The sequence below is a fragment of the Hoplias malabaricus genome, chromosome 10 (assembly GCF_029633855.1).
Source record: "Hoplias malabaricus isolate fHopMal1 chromosome 10, fHopMal1.hap1, whole genome shotgun sequence".
NCBI classification, from domain to species: Eukaryota; Metazoa; Chordata; class Actinopteri; order Characiformes; family Erythrinidae; genus Hoplias; species Hoplias malabaricus.
In genome coordinates this window covers 39,837,256-39,856,210 of record NC_089809.1, presented here as the reverse complement: position 1 = coordinate 39,856,210, position 18,955 = coordinate 39,837,256, and the positions used below count along the sequence as shown (strand labels likewise).

At 37.2% G+C, this 18,955-nt stretch overlaps 1 protein-coding gene and 1 long non-coding RNA gene across 3 annotated transcripts; one reads left to right on the top strand and one right to left on the bottom strand.

Moving 5' to 3' along the window:
- Positions 1-1,335: 1,335 nt before the first annotated feature.
- Positions 1,336-11,313, top strand: LOC136708054 (C-C chemokine receptor type 5-like). Its single transcript, XM_066682316.1, has 2 exons — positions 1,336-1,351; positions 10,346-11,313. Exons 1-2 carry the CDS (start codon positions 1,336-1,338, stop codon positions 11,311-11,313), a joined length of 984 nt encoding a protein of 327 aa, XP_066538413.1.
- Positions 11,314-12,153: 840 nt separating this feature from the next.
- LOC136708851 (uncharacterized) lies at positions 12,154-18,955 on the bottom strand. Of its 2 annotated transcripts, none has more exons than XR_010804396.1 (3): positions 18,884-18,955; positions 18,063-18,185; positions 12,154-12,284 (listed from the first exon to the last, which is right to left on the bottom strand). It is a non-coding gene; the product is annotated as an uncharacterized lncRNA (long non-coding RNA). The 2 variants fall into 2 exon arrangements; XR_010804395.1 differs by lacking the exon at positions 12,154-12,284 and adding an exon at positions 17,872-17,959.

The window sequence follows — 18,955 nt, the reverse complement described above, 5'->3', positions numbered from 1 at the left end:
AACTGACGGTGATTTAAACCTTTTGCCATTATTTTGTTCACAATCTGAATGACAACATTCATTACTTCTGTGCATTCCGGAGGAAATGTTTGAGCACATTGCCTCTTGGTGCAGGATGCAGTGAAAAGTCAGCAACTTTCTGTCCAGTGACTTCTGCAGTACCCACAAAGCCCTTGTGCGCTCCTGTCATACTCGGTGCCTTGTCTGTAGCCACTGACACCAGGTGGGTGGTGTTTATTCCTTTTGCTTTTAAACAATTCAGACGTCCTCCCCCCGTTAGGCCTTTTAGTGGTATTAACTCGACCATTTCTTCTTGTGGCCCAGTAGGGTTTACATACTGGCAGAACAGCGCTATTTTTTTCAATATCCCCTTTGTCTTTACATTCATCACAGGCAACTGAGTAGGCCACAGCTGAATTGATGTCTTTAATTTGCTGTCTGGTGATGTCTTCTGCCATTTTTATGGTTCTCTCTTTGACAGTCTTTGCAGAGAAGGGATATATACCTGATTTTCTGCACAATTTCACTCTTGTTTTTAAAGTCCGCGAATAGATTTTCTGAAATCTTAATGAAAGATTCTTTGAACGGCTTGCCGTGCCTCGCTATTTCCTGAGCGGCAACAAAACTAGCAAATGCAATTGAATTTGCTGACTTCATCCACTTCTTGAAGTGATTTTTGCTCAGATCAGCCTTCAGTGTCAGTTCCGAAACAGCTCCTCTCAAAAGATTCTCTCAAATCTATCTGGATATTTTTGAGCAAAAGCTGCATGTTTATTCTGGAAATGTCTTGTGAAATTTGACTTTTTGTTGTTAGCTAGTTTCTCATTACATATTAAGCACATTGGTAAACCAGTCTCGTCAGCTGTGAAAGCAAATGAATCTGCCCACGTAGCATTGAACGTCCTGTTTTCATCAGACACTTTTCTTTTCTTTGAATTCTCCATAGTTGGCCTAACTGGGGTCAAAAAGTTCAAGAAACCGCACACTGGCGGGTGTCGCACATTGGAAGTTGTGACGTGTATTAAGAGTGACAAAAAATTTTTAAATTTAAGTATTAAAATATTTTAGATGTTACAAGATCGCCATAATCTTCATAGAATTACATTTTGAAAATGAACGAACTAAAATAAAATACATTTTAATTAAATACTCATTAATAATTATATTCAAAAGCTAAGCCGCATCAGAGGAATCAAAGAGCCGCATGCGGAGCCGGAGCCGCGGGTTGCCGAACCCTGGTCTAGCGTATTGCATCTTCCTCTTCACAATACCCCATAGATTTTCTATGGGCTTATGATCAGGTGAGTTTACTGGCCAATTAAGAACAAGGACACCATGGATCTTAAACCAGGTACTGGTAATTTTGGCACTATGTGCAGGTGCCAAGGCCTGTTGGAAAATGAAATCTGCATCTCCATAAAATTGGTCAGTAGCAGGAAGTATGAAGTGCTCTAAAAGTTCCTGGTAGACAACTGCGTTGACCTTGGACCTCATAAAACACAGTGGACCAACACCAGCAGATGACATGGCACCTAAAACCATAACTGACTGTAGAAACTTTACATTGGACATCAAGCAACGTGGATTCAGTGCCTCTCCTCTTTTCCTCCAGACTCTGGGACCTTGATTTCCAAAGGAAATTGTTGGAAAGTGATTAATTTCATATTAATTCTATATTCTATTCTGATACTCTTATAATTTATTTTAGGTTACTGTGAACTCTTTCAGAGTTGTTTGTCTATTCTCTGCCTGTGTATCATCGGTTTATAAACTTGATGCTGGGGGGGGGTTGTTTATGGAACCATTGAGGATGATAACATTTTCTATAATATGTGCATACTCCCACTGACGGTGGGAAAGAGTAACCTAGTCGCGACTAAGAAACATCTCTGTAAACTTTTCCATCTCTACTTTAAAATAAAACATCCTTACTCTCTTCACACGTGTGTGACTCTGTCTAATCCATTCTCAACAACCTCAATCCAACAAAATGCAAAATTTACTTTCATCAGAGAACATAACTTTGGACCACTCAGCAGCAGTCCAGTCCTTTTTGTCTTAAGCCCAGGCGACACGCTTCTGACACGGTCTCTTGGCACTGGTTTGTCACAAGGAATGTGACAGCTGAAACCTTGCATCTGTGCATGTTGGTTCTTGAAGCACTGACTCCAGCTGCAGTCCAGTCTTTTGTGATTCTCCCCCACATTTTTGAATGGGTTTTTTCACAATCCTCTCCAGGATGCAGTTATCCCTTGTACACTTTTTTCTACCACATCTTTCCTTCCCTTTGCCTCTCTATTAAAGTGCTTGGACACAGAGCTCTGTGAACAGCCAGTTTCTTTAGCAATGACATTTTGTGTCTTGCTCTGTTTGTGTAAGGTGTCAATGGTCGTCTTTTGGACAACTGTCAAGTCAGCAGTCTTCCACATGATTGTGTAGCCTACAGAACTAGACTGAGAGACCATTTAAAGGCATTTGCAGGTGTTTTGAGTTAACTACCTGAATAGAGTGTGGCACCAGGTGTCTTCAATATTGAAACTTTTCACAATATTCAAATTTTCTGAAATACTGAATTTGGGGTTTTCATTAGTTGTCAGTTATAATCATCATATTAAAAGAAATAAACACTTGAAATATGCCAGTCGGTGTGCAATTAATGAGTATAATATACAAGTTTCACCTTTTGAATGAAATTACTGAAATAAATCAACTTTTTCATGATATTCTAATTTTATGACCAGCACCTGTATATGTATACACACACACACACACACACACACACACATCACACAGAATAGTAAAGTTTGCACACACCAGATTTTAAAGAATAAAAATGAGCTCTTACCTCCACAAAAGCCTAAGACATACAGTTTCGGCTTAGTATCTTTTGGCTACTACAGCAGCCCTATGTTTGACGTTATACACCAAGCCTGGGCAAATGTATTTGATTCTTATGTTTTTGAATAACAACACAGTCTGAGTCTCAGTGGAAGTTGAGCAACAATAAGAGTTCAAAGAGTTTATTATCATTTGCACAGTAAGGAACAGGTTCCGTGTACAATGAAATTCTTTCTTTGCTCCTCTTTCTGTGCTGCCATACCACACGGTGATGCAGCTGGTCAGGAGGCTCTCGATGAAACTGCTATAAAAATGTCTGAGGATTCTGGGTGACATCCCAAATTTTCTCAGCCTCCTCAGTAAATACAACCGCTGTTGAGCCTTTTTGATCAGCTGCATGGTGTTCAATGTCCATATGAAGTACTCACTGATGTGGACCAGGTATTTAAAACTGCTCACCCTCTCTACTTCAAGCTCCCTAATGAACAGTGGCTGATGAGGACTTTTCTTTTTCCTCATATCCACTATCAGCTCCTTCATCTTGTCCCGTGTTGAGGGTGAGGTTGAATACACTGAGTGTGGCAGAGGCATGGTTGCCAGAGAACTTTGTAAGCAATGTTACAGATGTAAAGACTACATTAAATAATTCTGATTCCATTGTCATCTTTGGAGATATTCCTATAGGCGATAACAATCCTGTAACCATTATCTTGTAGCGTCCTGTGGGTAGCATCTTGTGGAAAGTGTCCTGTGTCCACTGATGGACTAGATAACAACCAACAAACTGTGACAGAGACAGCTGAGCTACCGCCTTTATGTATATACATGTGGATATGATGAATGTGTATTAATTTCTAATAAGAAATTGTGACTTTCTGAAGACGTGATTTGATATACCCAAACTTTAGCTCACTTCAGAGACACACCAAGCAAGATCAGAATTTGAGATTAGCATCCAGAGCAGGCTCATAAAACCTCACTCCAGGACGTTTACGACCCAAAGTCCCAGGGTCAAGAGGAGAATCTCTGCAAAAGGCAGAGAGACACACAGACTCAAACTTGATTAAAAGTGTTCTCTCACACATTTTGAAAGATTGTTAACCAAAACTATCACAAACCTTAATTCCCATTGGTTTAAAACAATTTGAAGTACATATGTGCACAACTGTTTGAAATTAATCCCGTTTTGACAATCAAAATTGGTGGAACTAATTTACATGTGTTTAAAGTCATTTTTGTTTTATATGAATTTATGTAGAACCAAGGTAGCCACATACTATGTGTTTAGTTGGTTAATAATTATATAGAACAAGGTTGTCTTTTTCTTAATGATATTACTTTGTGTTAACATATAATCTTTTATATTGCAAAGTATGATTCAGAATCCTGGGATATTCACTCACCAGGGATGGTCAAGTCTTTGTCTTGTCAAGTGTCATAAATTCTATGTGATGCCACTCCCAAGGTACAGGAAACAGCCAATCAGGAGCAAGAAAAGCTCCAATTCTCCCTCACTGAGGACGAATCACGTATTCGGGGCGGGTTTTCTAAACTCTGGTTAAAAACCTGTAGCGCCAAATGACACAGGATTTTCTTGGGCTTCTTCCCCCTTTTCTCCACTGTTCGACTCTTCACTTCAAGGCTACAGACACTTGGGGCATTTACTCTTTTAGCCTTTCTGAAGGCTAAAGTGTAAAATGACCTGAGTTTTGCGCTCACTCTTTTTAACACTCCTCTGAGACACATTCTTAGAAAATGTTGGAGAGGAAGACGTTTTTCTGAAGAACGTCTCTCTCCTCCTTCCAGCATACAATGCTTCTCAGGTAGGGTAGTCAGAGACCTCTCCTGAGCTCTCTCATAGCTCTCTTCAACAGTCTTGGGCCCCTCATGGTCCACAGAGAACTGATTTTTCTATAATAATGTTGTTCAGATAGAAACTATAGATTAAGAAAAGCTATAGTTTAACCCTAGTGAAATTTCAACGCCACGCCCAGAGCCTGAAGGAAACCTTAGACCTCTGACCCTCAAAACAACAACAACGCCACGAAGAAGACGGCTGCATGCACCCTCAGAATGATCTTCTGAGATGAGGCCCCAATAGAGACCTGCATGGACATGTCTCTCTCTCACAAGGCGAAAGATCAGCGACGACGAAGAATCCCCACAGAGACCTTCAGAACGCCACCAGCTCCGACGGCTGCGTCTGAAAGCCTCGGGAGAAAAGGAACGCCCGTGGACGCAACCTACAAGGCCCGCGTCTGCAATTCTCCAGGAAGTCGTGCCGGAAGGCACCGTCAGCGACATGCCAGTCCATCTCCAGATACGTAAGGTCACATGGTCTCATGTCTTTCATGGCTCATGGGTTGGTACTGAAAGTTTGCTGGGATAAACAATAGCCTCTCTTAGAACTTAGGGTAATAATTATCATAGAGAAATTCCCTCATATATTAATCTCCCTGTTCCCTCATCTATCGCTGTAATCCATTTCATTATATGAATGTCTAATTAATATTCATTATTTGATATTACAATTAATAAGCCATTTGTGTGATAAAACCAATCCTTGGTTATTTGTTTGTGTGTGCACCTTTCTTGTATGGAATTATAATTTCTAGTTCAGATTCCATTTCAGAGTCAAGAACCTACGGCGGGTCAATGAGCATAATTCATTAATAACAGTTAATTCTATGACCTACTTGTCTAAGCTAAAATTAAGACAGGTAAGGACACTACATATTAGTTAATGGCTCCCAAATATGGAGCTTAGCAAAATGACCTAAATAATTAATTATTAATAAAATAATAATTAATTATCATTGACTCCGCTATGTAGTGCTAATGCCACCGCAACGTGTGCATACTATTTCTACTACAATACATATACACAAAATTTGTCATTAATATTATATGATTGTCACATTTGAAAGCAAACACATGCACACAGTCATAAACAAAGGCACTGTAGAGGTCTTCTACAAGTTGCACACTGTGAAGATGCTACCTTAAAGATGCAGCAATGGTTTTAATGTCCTGTAGAGAACTTTAAAAAGTTAAACTACATTCACTTTCCAAAGGGCAAATCTGGACTTTTTCATAATTTATTTCTTTTAAAATAAGAAAAGTAAAAGCCTGGAGTGATGACAGCTTGTATATACTGTCAACATCTATTTTTAAAAAATATATCAGCAACAGATATAAATGGTTTGTTAGTGTATATAAACCTTTAATGTTACCGCCCTAGAGACCTTGAAAGTACTTTTTCCTTATTTGTATGACCAAACTTCTTCATGCAATATTCCTTACTGCCAAATGCACAGTTGACACAGTGTAGACACTGATCTCAGGTCTTCAGAAACTAAATTATGTTAAAAATTGAAAACGGAACAGTATAATCCTAGCCTATTTCTTACTTCAAAGCATTAATACATTGATTGATGAAGTGTTTCCTTCAGACTGATATATTTAGATAAGGTCAAATCATTTTTGCAGAGTTTTTTTTCAGTGCCTTTAAAGCCCGCCTCAGGAAACTGAAGCTCCACCACTTGATATACAGCAGCTACACAGTGTGTCTCTTCAGCTCTTGGACTAATTCAACATGAATGCTTCCACAGAAAACAACAGTTATGGTAGGATGTGCCTTTTTCATTATATGGAAACAATTATATTGCTGTTACTAGTTTGAATGCACTCACTACAGTTCAGTGCAGAGTCTACAGTGTTTCAGATTGTTTTACAAACTGCAGAGTTGGTAGAGGGTCCTGGGTTATTCAACCTGGGGAGTAGTTCTTAAATATAATGATTGATTCTGTGTAATTTCAGTAAAATGTTGTTTTCAGTTTTGTAGATTGTTATGAACTAAGAGGCAATATAGAGTTCACAGTATATTCCACATCTCTCATCACTGTTTATTTTTAGGTGTTAAGATACAGAGGGGGGTGGCATGGTGGCACAGCAGGTAGTGTCGCACTCACACAGCTCCAGGGACCTGGAGGTTGTGGGTTCGATTCCTGCTCCGGGTGACGGTCTGTGAGGAATGTGGTGTGTTCTCCCTGTGTCTGCGTGGGTTTCCTCTGGGTGCTCCGGTTTCCTCCCACAGTCCAAAAACAAACATTGGTAGGTGGATTGGTGATTCAAAAGTGTCCGTAGGTGTCAATGAATGGGTGTGTGTGTTGCCCTGTAAAGGACTGGCGCCCACTCCAGGGTGTGTTCCCACCTTGCGCCCAGTGATTCCAAGTAGGCTCTGGACCCACCGCGACCCTGAACTGGATAAGAGGTTACAGATAATGAATGAATGAATGAAAGATACAGAGGACAGATGTGTTTGTTTGTCAACAATCTGTAAGATAACACTATTCCTTCAAACATTCCAAACTCTGGCCAAGATTTGTACAAGATTTTGGAGTCGGGGTGTTATCCAGAGACCCCCCCCACACACACAAAAAGCTCAGATGGAGCACTTTCATTTCCTCTTTTAAATTTTCTGTGTTTTTCCCCCAAATCAGAAGGTGTTCAACTGGTCCACTGCACTGTCTCTTAGTCGTTTTATTGAAATTTAGCTTTAGCTTGACAAACTCACACACATTGTATCCTTTGGGTTTCCAGAACCTATTTATGTGGGTGGAAATGCACCAAATTGTTTAAAATAATGTGTGAGAACAGGACATGAACCAGTCCCACGTTAGTGGAAAGGGCTATGAGTCACTGTTTATATCACTACACCAAATTAATAAGGACTTTTAACTTAAGCAGGTTTTTTATTTGTTTTTGTTTTTTTTAACTTTGTACTGAAAATACATTTACACAAGAAAACTGATCATGGGCCTAAAACAGCTTCTGCATGTTAACGTGGAACTATTTTGTGTAACACACAAAATGAGCGTGTGATAGCGCATTTAACGTTTATTTATTACTGTCCAATGTACAACATACAATGTGAAGGACAGCTGCTGTTTACAAATGATATAAACTAAGAATCCACAATAATGGAGATTCATGGTTTTCTTTGGACAGCAAAAAGAAATAAATGCAATTATGGATATGCAGCTATGTCTGGATTTGAGGCCTTTGATTGGCAGAGACCTTAAAGAAACATGTAAAGGCATTTTATTGCTATCTTATATTTTATATTTACACACTGAACATCTGAATTGAAAATTCTATATGCGTTCACACAAAGTTCAACATGTTTAAATCCCAAAGGTCTTCGATAGGAAGTGATATTTTAACTGCGATGTTTTTAATGCTACTAAACACAAACACATCTATATTTTATTAACCACAATAATAAAGACTTGATGAAAAGAACAGGGCTTCACTGGGAGCCATACATTAATATAGAAATACTTGCTTTTCTGAATAAACATTGAATTAATAAAACAGTTGTATTTAATAACAATCCAGTCCATTTCTTTAAAGTACTAAGGAAAAAAGATTCACATAATTTGGTGTAAAGTTAAACAAAGACTCTGTGCCATTTAACACCAAAAAGGCTGAAATTTTCAGAACCTGAGGACAAGACCTACACCCCCCTTGCAGCCCATTACTGGACTATTAGCTACCATTTCTTATATAAATGAGGCAAAGCAGAGTAGGACACATGAGTTCTCAGAGAGAGAAAGAGAGATATATAGCTACGTAGCTGTAACTGTATCTTTATTACAAGTTCATATGTAATAAAGTTTATATGTTTCTTTGTAATTTTTATCTAGTTATTGGTTAATTTCTCTGCCCTAATATGGTGCAAATGTTTCTTTTCTTATTGCACCACACATTTACACTTTTGTACATATCAGAGATAGACATAAAAGTAGATGTAGTTATATGCCTAATTTGAAAACAATATAGATGTGAGAAAGATTAATCTACATCAAGACTGATTTATTTTTGGATATAGTTTATTATTTTATTCATTCATTCATTATCTGTAACCGCTTATCCAGTTCTGGGTCACGGTGGGTCCAGAGCCTACCTGGAATCATTGGGCGTAAGGCGGGAATACACCCTGGAGGGGGCACCAGTCCTTCACAGGGCAACACAGACACACACACACACACACGAACACTTTTGAGTCGCCAATCCACCTACCAATGTGTGTTTTTGGACTGTGGAAGGAAACCAGAGCACCCGGAGGAAACCCACGTGGACACGTGGAGAACACACCAACTCCTCACAGACAGTCACCCGGAGCGGGAATCGAACTCACAACTTCCAGGTCCCTGGAGCTGTGTGACCGCGACACTACCTGCTGCGCCACCGTGCCGCAGGTATCATTTTATTATTATTTAAAAATAAATAAACAAATAATACTTGCAACGTTTGCCTCCATCTTGGATTTGGTACAATATACCAATATGTTTGAGGTAAACATTGTTGCATTTATGAAAGTTTTAGTAGTGTTTGTGGTTTTAGTCACACACTATAGTATATATTTAAAAAATTATAATAATAATAATAACTGGACACGCAAAGAGTTTAGTCATAAAACGTCCAGGGCATGTGATCATAGATTAAGGAAACAGTCAAAGCTTAAACACGGCTGCCTATTGCAGCATTGCTAAAGCATTATATTCTCCTTGAGAAGTGCCCAGTCCGGAGCGGAGCTCCTGTGTCCCGCCCTCTGTCCAACCATTTTACAGTCCACCGTGTGGCCAGGTCTACAAAGAGTGTCTTGCAGACATGAAATGACCAAGTGAACATAGTAAATGTTATAGTTGACCAGACCCAAAAACCCACATTGCCCTTCTAAAAATGTTCATGACCAGAGACGGCATAAAATGAGAGGATATTGGCCCTGTGTTTGAAAGTTTAGAAGCAGCAACACAGGACAGACCCAGAGCTAAAAGTAATATAGAAGCACAGACGCCTAGGTATAGATTAATAGGAGTAAAGGACACAGGTTGTGTTTAATGTAAAGAAAGTTAGGTATGGCAACATTGGAAAGGTCAGGACTGTGCTTTGTGTGTTTTATACAAAGAAGGTGAATAATATGGAGAGAGATAAGTCTAAAATACTTTACAAATGTGTAAATGTTAATCCACAAATTAAACACAAGTCACAAATATGTTTCACTGTTCACAAATGAATACACCCCAATCTGTCTCACAGTCTGCAGTTTGTACAAATACAGTTACATTCATAAATACATGTTATTGGTTTTCATAGATAAATCACAATTTTATGTGAAAATTAATAAGTTTTGCATAAAATTATGATATTTCTATGGAAAACAAATATATATAAAAATCAAGAAAGAATGCTTTAAAATTACAGCTGATCACACCTGCCATGTGTGTGTGTTAACTACCAGATGCAGAGAGTAAGAATTATAATATAGATTGGGGTTACTTAGAATTTTTTATACGTTTTATGGGTGTCATGATGAAAAATGTGTTTTAAATGTGTTTCATGGTTAGGGTTAGTGACTTGTTTAATGAACATCTAGCATGCTGTCTCCTTTTATATTCCAGTTTATTAACATCATTGTTTGTTTTTTTTCTTTTTTAAACAGATTATGAAAACCATGCAGCACCCTGCTACAACAGCAATGTAAAGGAGTTTGGCAGAGTTTTCCTCCCCACTCTCTACAGCATAGTCTTCATAGCAGGATTCATTGGCAATGGCCTGGTGGCGTATGTCCTCATCAAATATCGCCAGAGATCAAATATGGCCGACATGTGCCTCTTGAACCTGGCGATAGCTGACCTGCTGTTCCTCATCTCTCTGCCCTTCTGGGCCCACTACGCTGCCATGAACCAGTGGACCTTTGGGAACTTCATGTGCAAGGCTGTGACAGCCTTCTACATGCTGGGCTTCTACGGCAGTATCTTCTTCATGATCCTGATAACAGTGGATCGTTATGTTGTCATTGTCCATGCCCTCGCCTCGCTAATTTCCAGGCAGCACTCAGCCAATGTGGCCCTGGCTTGTTTTATGTGGATACTCAGTCTGATGGCTTCTCTGCCAACCATGATATTCTCCCAGTCAAAGAACGAGTCTACATGCAAGCCAGAATATCCTGATCAAACCTACTGGAAAAAGTTTGGCTACATACAGCTAAACTTCGGCTTGATCCTCCCACTCCTCATAATGGTGTTCTGCTACTCTCAGATCATCTACACCTTGTACCACATGAAGTCTCAAAAGAAGCACAAATCCATCAGGCTCGTCCTGGTCTTGGTTATTGTTTTCTTTGTCTTCTGGACGCCCTACAACGTGGTCACATTCCTGTTCCTCCTTCATCACACGGGGTACTTGCAAAGTTGTGAATGGCAGCAAAGCCTGAACCTGTCCATGCAGTGGGTGGAGACCATCGCCTTCAGTCACTGCTGCCTCAACCCCATCATCTATGCCTTTGTTGGCCAGAGGTTCAGGACATTATTCATTAAAGCCCTGAAAGAGTCATTTCCAGCTTGCTTCAACAAGTGCAAAATGCTCAGCACTGAGCCGTCTGAGGAGAAAAGCTCAGTTTACTCCTGAGTAACTACAAACACTGCAGCTACAGCAAGCCCACGCTAATATGGTTTAATCGGAGAAGTTAAACGCATAGCAAACCTAGTATGCTTCTGCTACACTTGACATATAAGAGAACGTAACTGAGAATACTGAATGAACCTTGAGATTATGAGATTTAGTCTGAGAAATAGGGATGTAATGATGCACCACGAGATTGTTAATAAATAATGCAAATATGCCACGACTCTAATCGATTGAGATGTAAAATGAATCGATATTCATTTTAAACAGTAGAGGGCACTGTGTTATCTACCTCGCCTGTTTTTGACGTCACTAAACAGACGACAGATTTGGGATTTTCCTGCTATATTGTGCTTTAAAAAAATGCAGTCATGGGTGAAAATTCAAAAGTTATTTTGAATAAAAAATTCAAATAATAAAGAGGTTTGGCAGCATTTAGTCTTCCTAAAGACGGAAAATGGAAAAGGCGTAAATACAAAACAAATACAGTGTGCAAATACTGCAAGAGAACTACACAAACACAAACTACACATGGTGCAACAAACATGATACAGCCTGGAAACCAGCACTACAATGAGAAGCTCCGGTCACCCCCACCCGAGTGAAAAGCGCATTTACACAACCGCTCGCCAAATGAGTACGAGAGCTACCGCGACCCTGAACTGGATACGTAATTACAGTCAATAAATTAATGATTGAAGTCATGACACCATTTCCCATAGTTGAAAATGGGGGCTTTTATGTGTTGGTCAACAAACCGGAGTCAAAATATTACATTTCTTCACTCTTGCACTTTAGCCAGACTGTAATGCCATCACTTTACAAAAAACAAAATTAAAAGTGGTCAAGACCCTTAGTAGTATCCACTGCTTTCACCTCTAGCAAAAGCATGCCTTTCCATACCTGCCACATCTGTCCCCAGGGAAAGGGTTTTATTCAACAGCAGGGGGCATATGCTTCTGAAAAGATGTCCCCTATGAATAAAATAATTGTCTTTAATATTCAACCACTGAAGAACAGCTTTAAGTGTATAGACTTATTAACTATTAAACATAAGGTATTCTATTTTGTAAAATATACAATATACTGTTTTTTTTATCTCTTAAAGAAGGATTCTCTATTAATGAGGTATTTTTTTTAGAATTAGTTGCATGTAAATATTGTTCTTTTATACACTATATTTAATGACAATATGTTGTATGTGGTTCCATTTAGCACCTTTTGAAAGCATCTATGGTATCAAAGATTTCTACTGTAACCATTTGATTTTGCTGTATAAAACCTTATTTTAAATAGGCGGTAGACTTTTATTTAAAAAAAAGTATGTGAAACTGGGTGTTTTATATAAAACTTTTGCCTTTAGTAAATAAGCACCCTTATTGATAAGTCAACAATTGAAATCTGCACTTAAGTCCAAGTGTTCAGAGCTGAAGGGTTTCAGTTTTGTTCGCTGCATTACTTACAATTTGTTATCCCTCTGCATACAGCAGAAAAGATCATCATGATTTATGATTAAAGTCTACCTACTAAAGTTTCCAGTAGCAAAAACATGTATTGTGTGTGTGTATATAAAAATCTTTGGGGAAACAATTATGCATACTGCATTTTTGCTATTGACTTGTAAGGCACATATCTTTGAAATAAACATTTTTCCTTGTAGTATTGTGTAGTTTCTAGACCCTTATTCAATGTACAATTTATTACTGAACTGTGAATGTCTTCACACTTTGATAGACTGCATTCATTGTTTATTTACCAGAGCATCAGTTCCACAAGCTTCCAGAAATCTATTTTACTGATGCTGACACATGAGACTAGGAGTGATTTTGATTTTATTTTTTATTTTTTGCAGAATACATGACATATTTGTCAAAGCCCACTCATACCCATATATTAGCTAAGCTATAATCTGATGGTGGTATATTACATTAACGGCTAACTTTAAGACATTTTGTGGCGTTAGTGTGTTTATTAAGCTCCATATAGCTGCACACAGCCTCATTAAGCACAATTAAGCATAAAGCACTTCATGTGCTTTACTCTAAACTGTTACATTAAATAAATAATAACTGTAATTCTTAACACTAGAAAGGCTGAAATTTTCAGAGCCTGAGGACAAGACCCCACCTTTTGCAGCCCATTAGTGGACTATTAGCTACCATTTCTTACGTAAAACGAGGCTGAGATGGACATGAGTTCTCAGACAAACAGAGATATAGAGCTACATAGCTATAGGTGTTTTGATTACAACACAACAGATCTTTGGATTACAATTTCATATTTAATAAAGTTTATATACTTCTTTGTAATTTTGATCTAGTTCTTGGTTAATTTTTCTGCTCTACTATAGTGCAAATTTTTCATTTCTTATTGCACCACACTTTTGGGGTTTCAGTTGCATGCTATAGTTTACATAAAATAATCAATCAATCAATCAATTAATTAATTAGCAATGAGACAAAATGTTGCTAATTAAAATATTGTAAAAAATAATGATATAACAAATAACAAAATTTTAGCTTATGATGATTGCTGGAACTGTAGTATTTAGCATATTTCGTTTACCTTGAAACCACAGTGAATCAATAAATAAAAATGGAAAAAAAAAATTGTCTCAGCCATAATGTGACCTAAAAGAATAAATCTAACGAATGACAAAAGAGCAGCTTCAGATAAGTGTTTAGAACGTCTATTTGTGACAAGTTTTAGTGTTTGGTATTGTGATTTTTTAGCCACGGCATTATAGAGAATCAGCCTGCACCACCTGCGATGCTCCAGAGAGACAGACAAAAAGAGAGAGAGAGATGAGAGTATTTCGCCTGTAGTTTATTTTAGAACTTGCTTTTGTTTTTTGGATCTTGAATTATTGGTTATTTTCTTGGCCCTTCGTTGGTGAAAAGTGTCTTATTTAACTCTGCAGAGTCTGCTATTTGGCTTTCATCCAACAAACGAGCATTCGCAAATGTGCATATAATCCTGCCATTCATGCACTCATTTGCACCATATTATTGCAAGAGCTTATCTCCTGCCAAACACCAGAAGGTCCATGTGACAAGTTTTAGTGTTTGGGCGCTAAAATGCACGACTGCTAAAATACAAACAGCCAACGCTTCAGCCCAGTTCTGCACGGCCAACTTCCACTCTCATCAGAAACACAGAGCGCAGCCTGTAGGCACCAACTGCTTCACATCAAGGGTGTTGGGGATCTTTGCCTTATGAGAAAAATCGTGCCATTTGCAGTTTTATTGTTAAAATCATTAAAACAGCCTTGTTTTTTTTTTTTGTTCTTTGGTGGTAATCATCTAGGAATGGAACAATATCACTGATGCCAGTGATATATATTATGAAAACTTTGTGCACCTGTTTACATTTATTAGTTCTTTCCCTCCATATATTCTGTACAACACAATCACAGAATAAAAAACACATGTAAACAAAGACATTGATATAAAGCGCCAAAGCTTCTCCAGCCCTTCCAATAACAAGGGTATGTATTTCGGGCATTTCCTGTTTTTGAAATGCTAGAAAAACCCTCTGGGACAATGGCTATATGGCTAATGGCGGTTCGGATAAACTAGGCTTGCCTAGTTTCTCTTTGCCCTTGTTTTTCCCTCATTTCCAATTTTGCGGGGGACACACATCCTCCTATCCCCTGAGGAATGTTTTACATTTGCGGACGTGTTCTATGTGGGAGATTGAGAAGCAGTCCTTCCAAGAAAGTAAATTCTGATTAGTCACAATGCAAGTAAGATATATCAATGTATTTGTGACTAGTTATATGTCTTCATTGATTTATATTTAATTGATTTAAATTAAATTTAAATTCATCCTATAACATTTATGGCAAGCTGTTTTAGCTTTAATTCACTTTTTACATAATACCAAGAATTCAATTTAATCAATGGGAAATGTTGATTTTTACTCGAATAAAAATGTAGTACTTACTAGTTAAAGATTTGTTTGTACTAGTACATATTGACTATATTATCACAAGTAAACATTATTACATATCTCCCTTTAATAATGCTTGTTTAATCTCTCTTCAATCACCTGCACTAATGACTCTTAACATCATAAATGTATATTTATCACAAAACAGCTCCTGAAAACAGAATTAATTATAATTACATTAATCTATTTTATTCATTGTTTCCATTAGTTTGTTTATGTAATGGTTCTGTATAATTTTTTTTGGTAATTGTCTCACTGAGAAACAAATGGTGCAGATTAGCTGATGCTAATTTAATAGTTCTCACAATGTGTAGTTTATAATGTATGTAATTATAGTTGTAAACTGGGTCTATAAGATAAAAGAACAATGGTGTTTTTCAAACACTCTCACAGGAGTGCAGTGAAATTCTGAATCCAATTATGAAAATTCTGAATCCAAAAAAGAAATTATATTTCCATTAGTAAAAATTGAGTTCTTCACATAAAGATTAGCACATTAGAAATTTGATGAAATAGGATATATATTCATTATATAAAGTAATGTATATACAGACTTCAGTTTTTACTGATGAAAATATAATCGTTGATATCAAATGTTCATACTAAGCCCCGCAGCTCTGACACAATTTTCCAGCCAGTGATTGGGACGCAGTTTGTCACTATTTTTAAATCTAGACTCAAAACCCACTTGTTCAGTTTAGCTTTTGTAAAAAAACTTAATTATTACCAGTAAATATTGAACATATACTAGTAAATATATATATATATATATATATATATATATATATATATATTTATATATATAATTAGTGGGTTCTTTACTACTAACAAGACTAGGCAAGCCTAGTTTGGCCAGACCACAATTAGCCATATAGCCAAAGTTTTGTTCATAAAATATAACCCCAGCATCAGTGACTTTCTTGTTCATTTTATTTAAAAAAAATACTAGATGGTCTATCACCAAAAAACAAAGAAAACAAAGAACATTTTGTTCTATTCCATTTTAATTTCGATGCACCTGTTGCATGCTATATTACTTTATTCTAAAATGAACATCTAAATATGTAATTTTAATTTTAATTGAGACACTTATTAAGCGGTTCATAAAGAAAAGGCAAAGCCAAAGTGATGGTTTGATCATGAAATACAAGCAAATTTAAAATGAAATTACAAATTTTTCATCATTGTCTGGGTTGACTCGTGGATGGAAAATTAAAAGAAAATAACAAAAGTTATTGCTTTTTGTTTATAATTTTGCCATGATATTTGCAAACATTTAGAAAAGAAATAGGAAAACAGTATTTGCATATATATTTTATTGTTTTCATACAAGTTTTAATTTTATCTGGATTTACCTCCCATAATTTAAATGATTGTGTGTGTGGGGACATTGTGTTTGTGTGTGACTTGGACTTGGTCTGTTCCACTATGCACAAAGCCCTATTTGCTGCCTGTTCCCTTGCTCCATTCCCTGTGCCCTTCAAAGCGTTCATTAAAGGTTGATTGAAAAGGTGGCTCATAACACATTATTTTTTACAGTGTTAAGATCAAATGAGCTAGATTAGGACATGTTAAGACAGGTAAATTAATACATGTATATGGCACATAATTCAATATATTTAGTTCTTTTTCTTCTGTAATATGTTGTGTGTGTATTTGTTCATCTCTACAACATCAGTCTAAATTATGAAAATAGATAAAGCTCAGTCAGTATTTTTATTCCTTGGCTTTCAACTCAGCATGAGACGTTTGTTTTCTTTTATTAATTTTATTAGTGTTGTTTTTATTTAAGTTATTTATTTTTCATTATTGGTTATTTTATTTTGTTTTAGTTTGTTTTATAAACATCTTTTGTACAGCACTTTGTTTTAACTGTTGGTGTTTTTTAAAGTGCTCTATAAATAAAGTTGAGTTGAGTTGAGTTGAGTATGAACAGTCCTCTGTAAATATTTGGGTTAAACTCAGGAGATGCACAGCATTTGTGCACTAGCGTCCAGAAGTGTGTTCTCTTTAGAGAATTTTTAATTGTATACAGTTGTAAAACCATCAGAAACAGTTTTTTTTTTACCAGGAGTAATTAGTAATTCAACATCTGCCCAAAGCTCTATAGGAAAGAGTACATATGTGTATCTGCCTCTCCAGATCATCCAGACATTACTGATTGTTAACAAACCTTGGAGAAGAACTTCAAGAGGTGAAGTGTGTGGGAGTGCCACTGAGGAAAGCGCTAACAATGCTGCTTCGAGAAAGTGAATGGCCCTCCCCATAAAGGCCGAGACTGAGAGGATGGAACTAGTTCCCAGGCTGTTTAAACATTAATTATAGTGGATGTGCTACACAAAGAGTGGAAAGGAAGAGTCATTACACTATTTTTAGCTCAGGCTGGAAACATAAAATGTGTAATAATAGGAGCTCAGGGCTTGCACAGTTGTGCAGGTTTTGTTGCTGCCACAAAGCAGCAGTGGACCAGCAGTGGCATACTGTTAGTGGGGGACCAACCTTTAACCCAGTGGACTGATATATGCTCGCCGTCTGGGCGTCTTTAATGCTGTTATTTCATCAGTGCGTAGTGAAAAAGAATCTCAAAAAAACACTTCAACTCACAAGTAGCTTGTCATCGACTTCTCAGAAGATCCATGAGTCTTGGACTCTTCATATTATGGTTGCTCAAGAAACACACTCTCAACTGATTGTAATTCTATTAAATGTAAATGTTTTACTGGAAACAAACCTTTCTTTCCAATATTCTATGACCTTTGTTTTTCAGTAAAATTACAACACAAATTTTCATGAAAACGTACCTCAGGAATGAACTGGAATCTCTGCTGTGGCGTCACATACCAGCTCTAATATAGCAGTTGTTGTCAGGGATGTGTGATTTTCTTCCTTGATGCCCCATAATGGCAGTATAGGCACAAAGAAAACTGTGAAAAAGATACATTATTTTTATACTTGGGCAGAAGTGAGAGCACTAAAACTAAAGCATCAGCAAAGTTAGGGGATTCTACACCAAGACAAACTCAGCAAGAAAACCAGGGTCTGATATTCTGATACATTTTCATCTTTATTATTTTTACAGCAATATTTTAAATATCAAAAATCTTCCCTGGTTGTAACTTGTCTTTTTTTTTTTTCATCATGGGACTTACCACTGCAATCTTTTAGACAAAATGGTCATATTTTTCCACTGGTAAAAATAAATGAGTGAAAAGAAAACGCTCAAAGTGTAAGGCCAGAGTTGACCGCCCAAATGGCAGAGACAATCTTCTCGTCCGTGTGACGTCACCTGTCTACAACCGATAATGGCTATGAAGAAAGACCGAAAAGCATATTTAATTCTACTGACACTGCATTTAGAATTTAAAAATGTGGGCAAATTATTTCAACATTTAGCGTGTTTATGTTTATTTACCTTAAGTATTTACATAATATTTTCTCGGTTTAAATTTATATGAATGTTTTTGGCTAATTAGCAAGCGTGGTTAATAAAACCGAAGGCTAGCACCGTTTATCGTCGCCAAACTGCTAATTCTCTGGAATATTAGACGAATTACTAGTGCTTTGATTTCCAACTTTTATTAATCACATCAGGTTATATCTCTAGTTCTCTTACAGCGTTTACCTTTGAGGGCTCCGTACCGTAGTATCTTCTCCTCAGCACAGAGAGAGAAAAGAAAAATGAAGCTCAATTCGG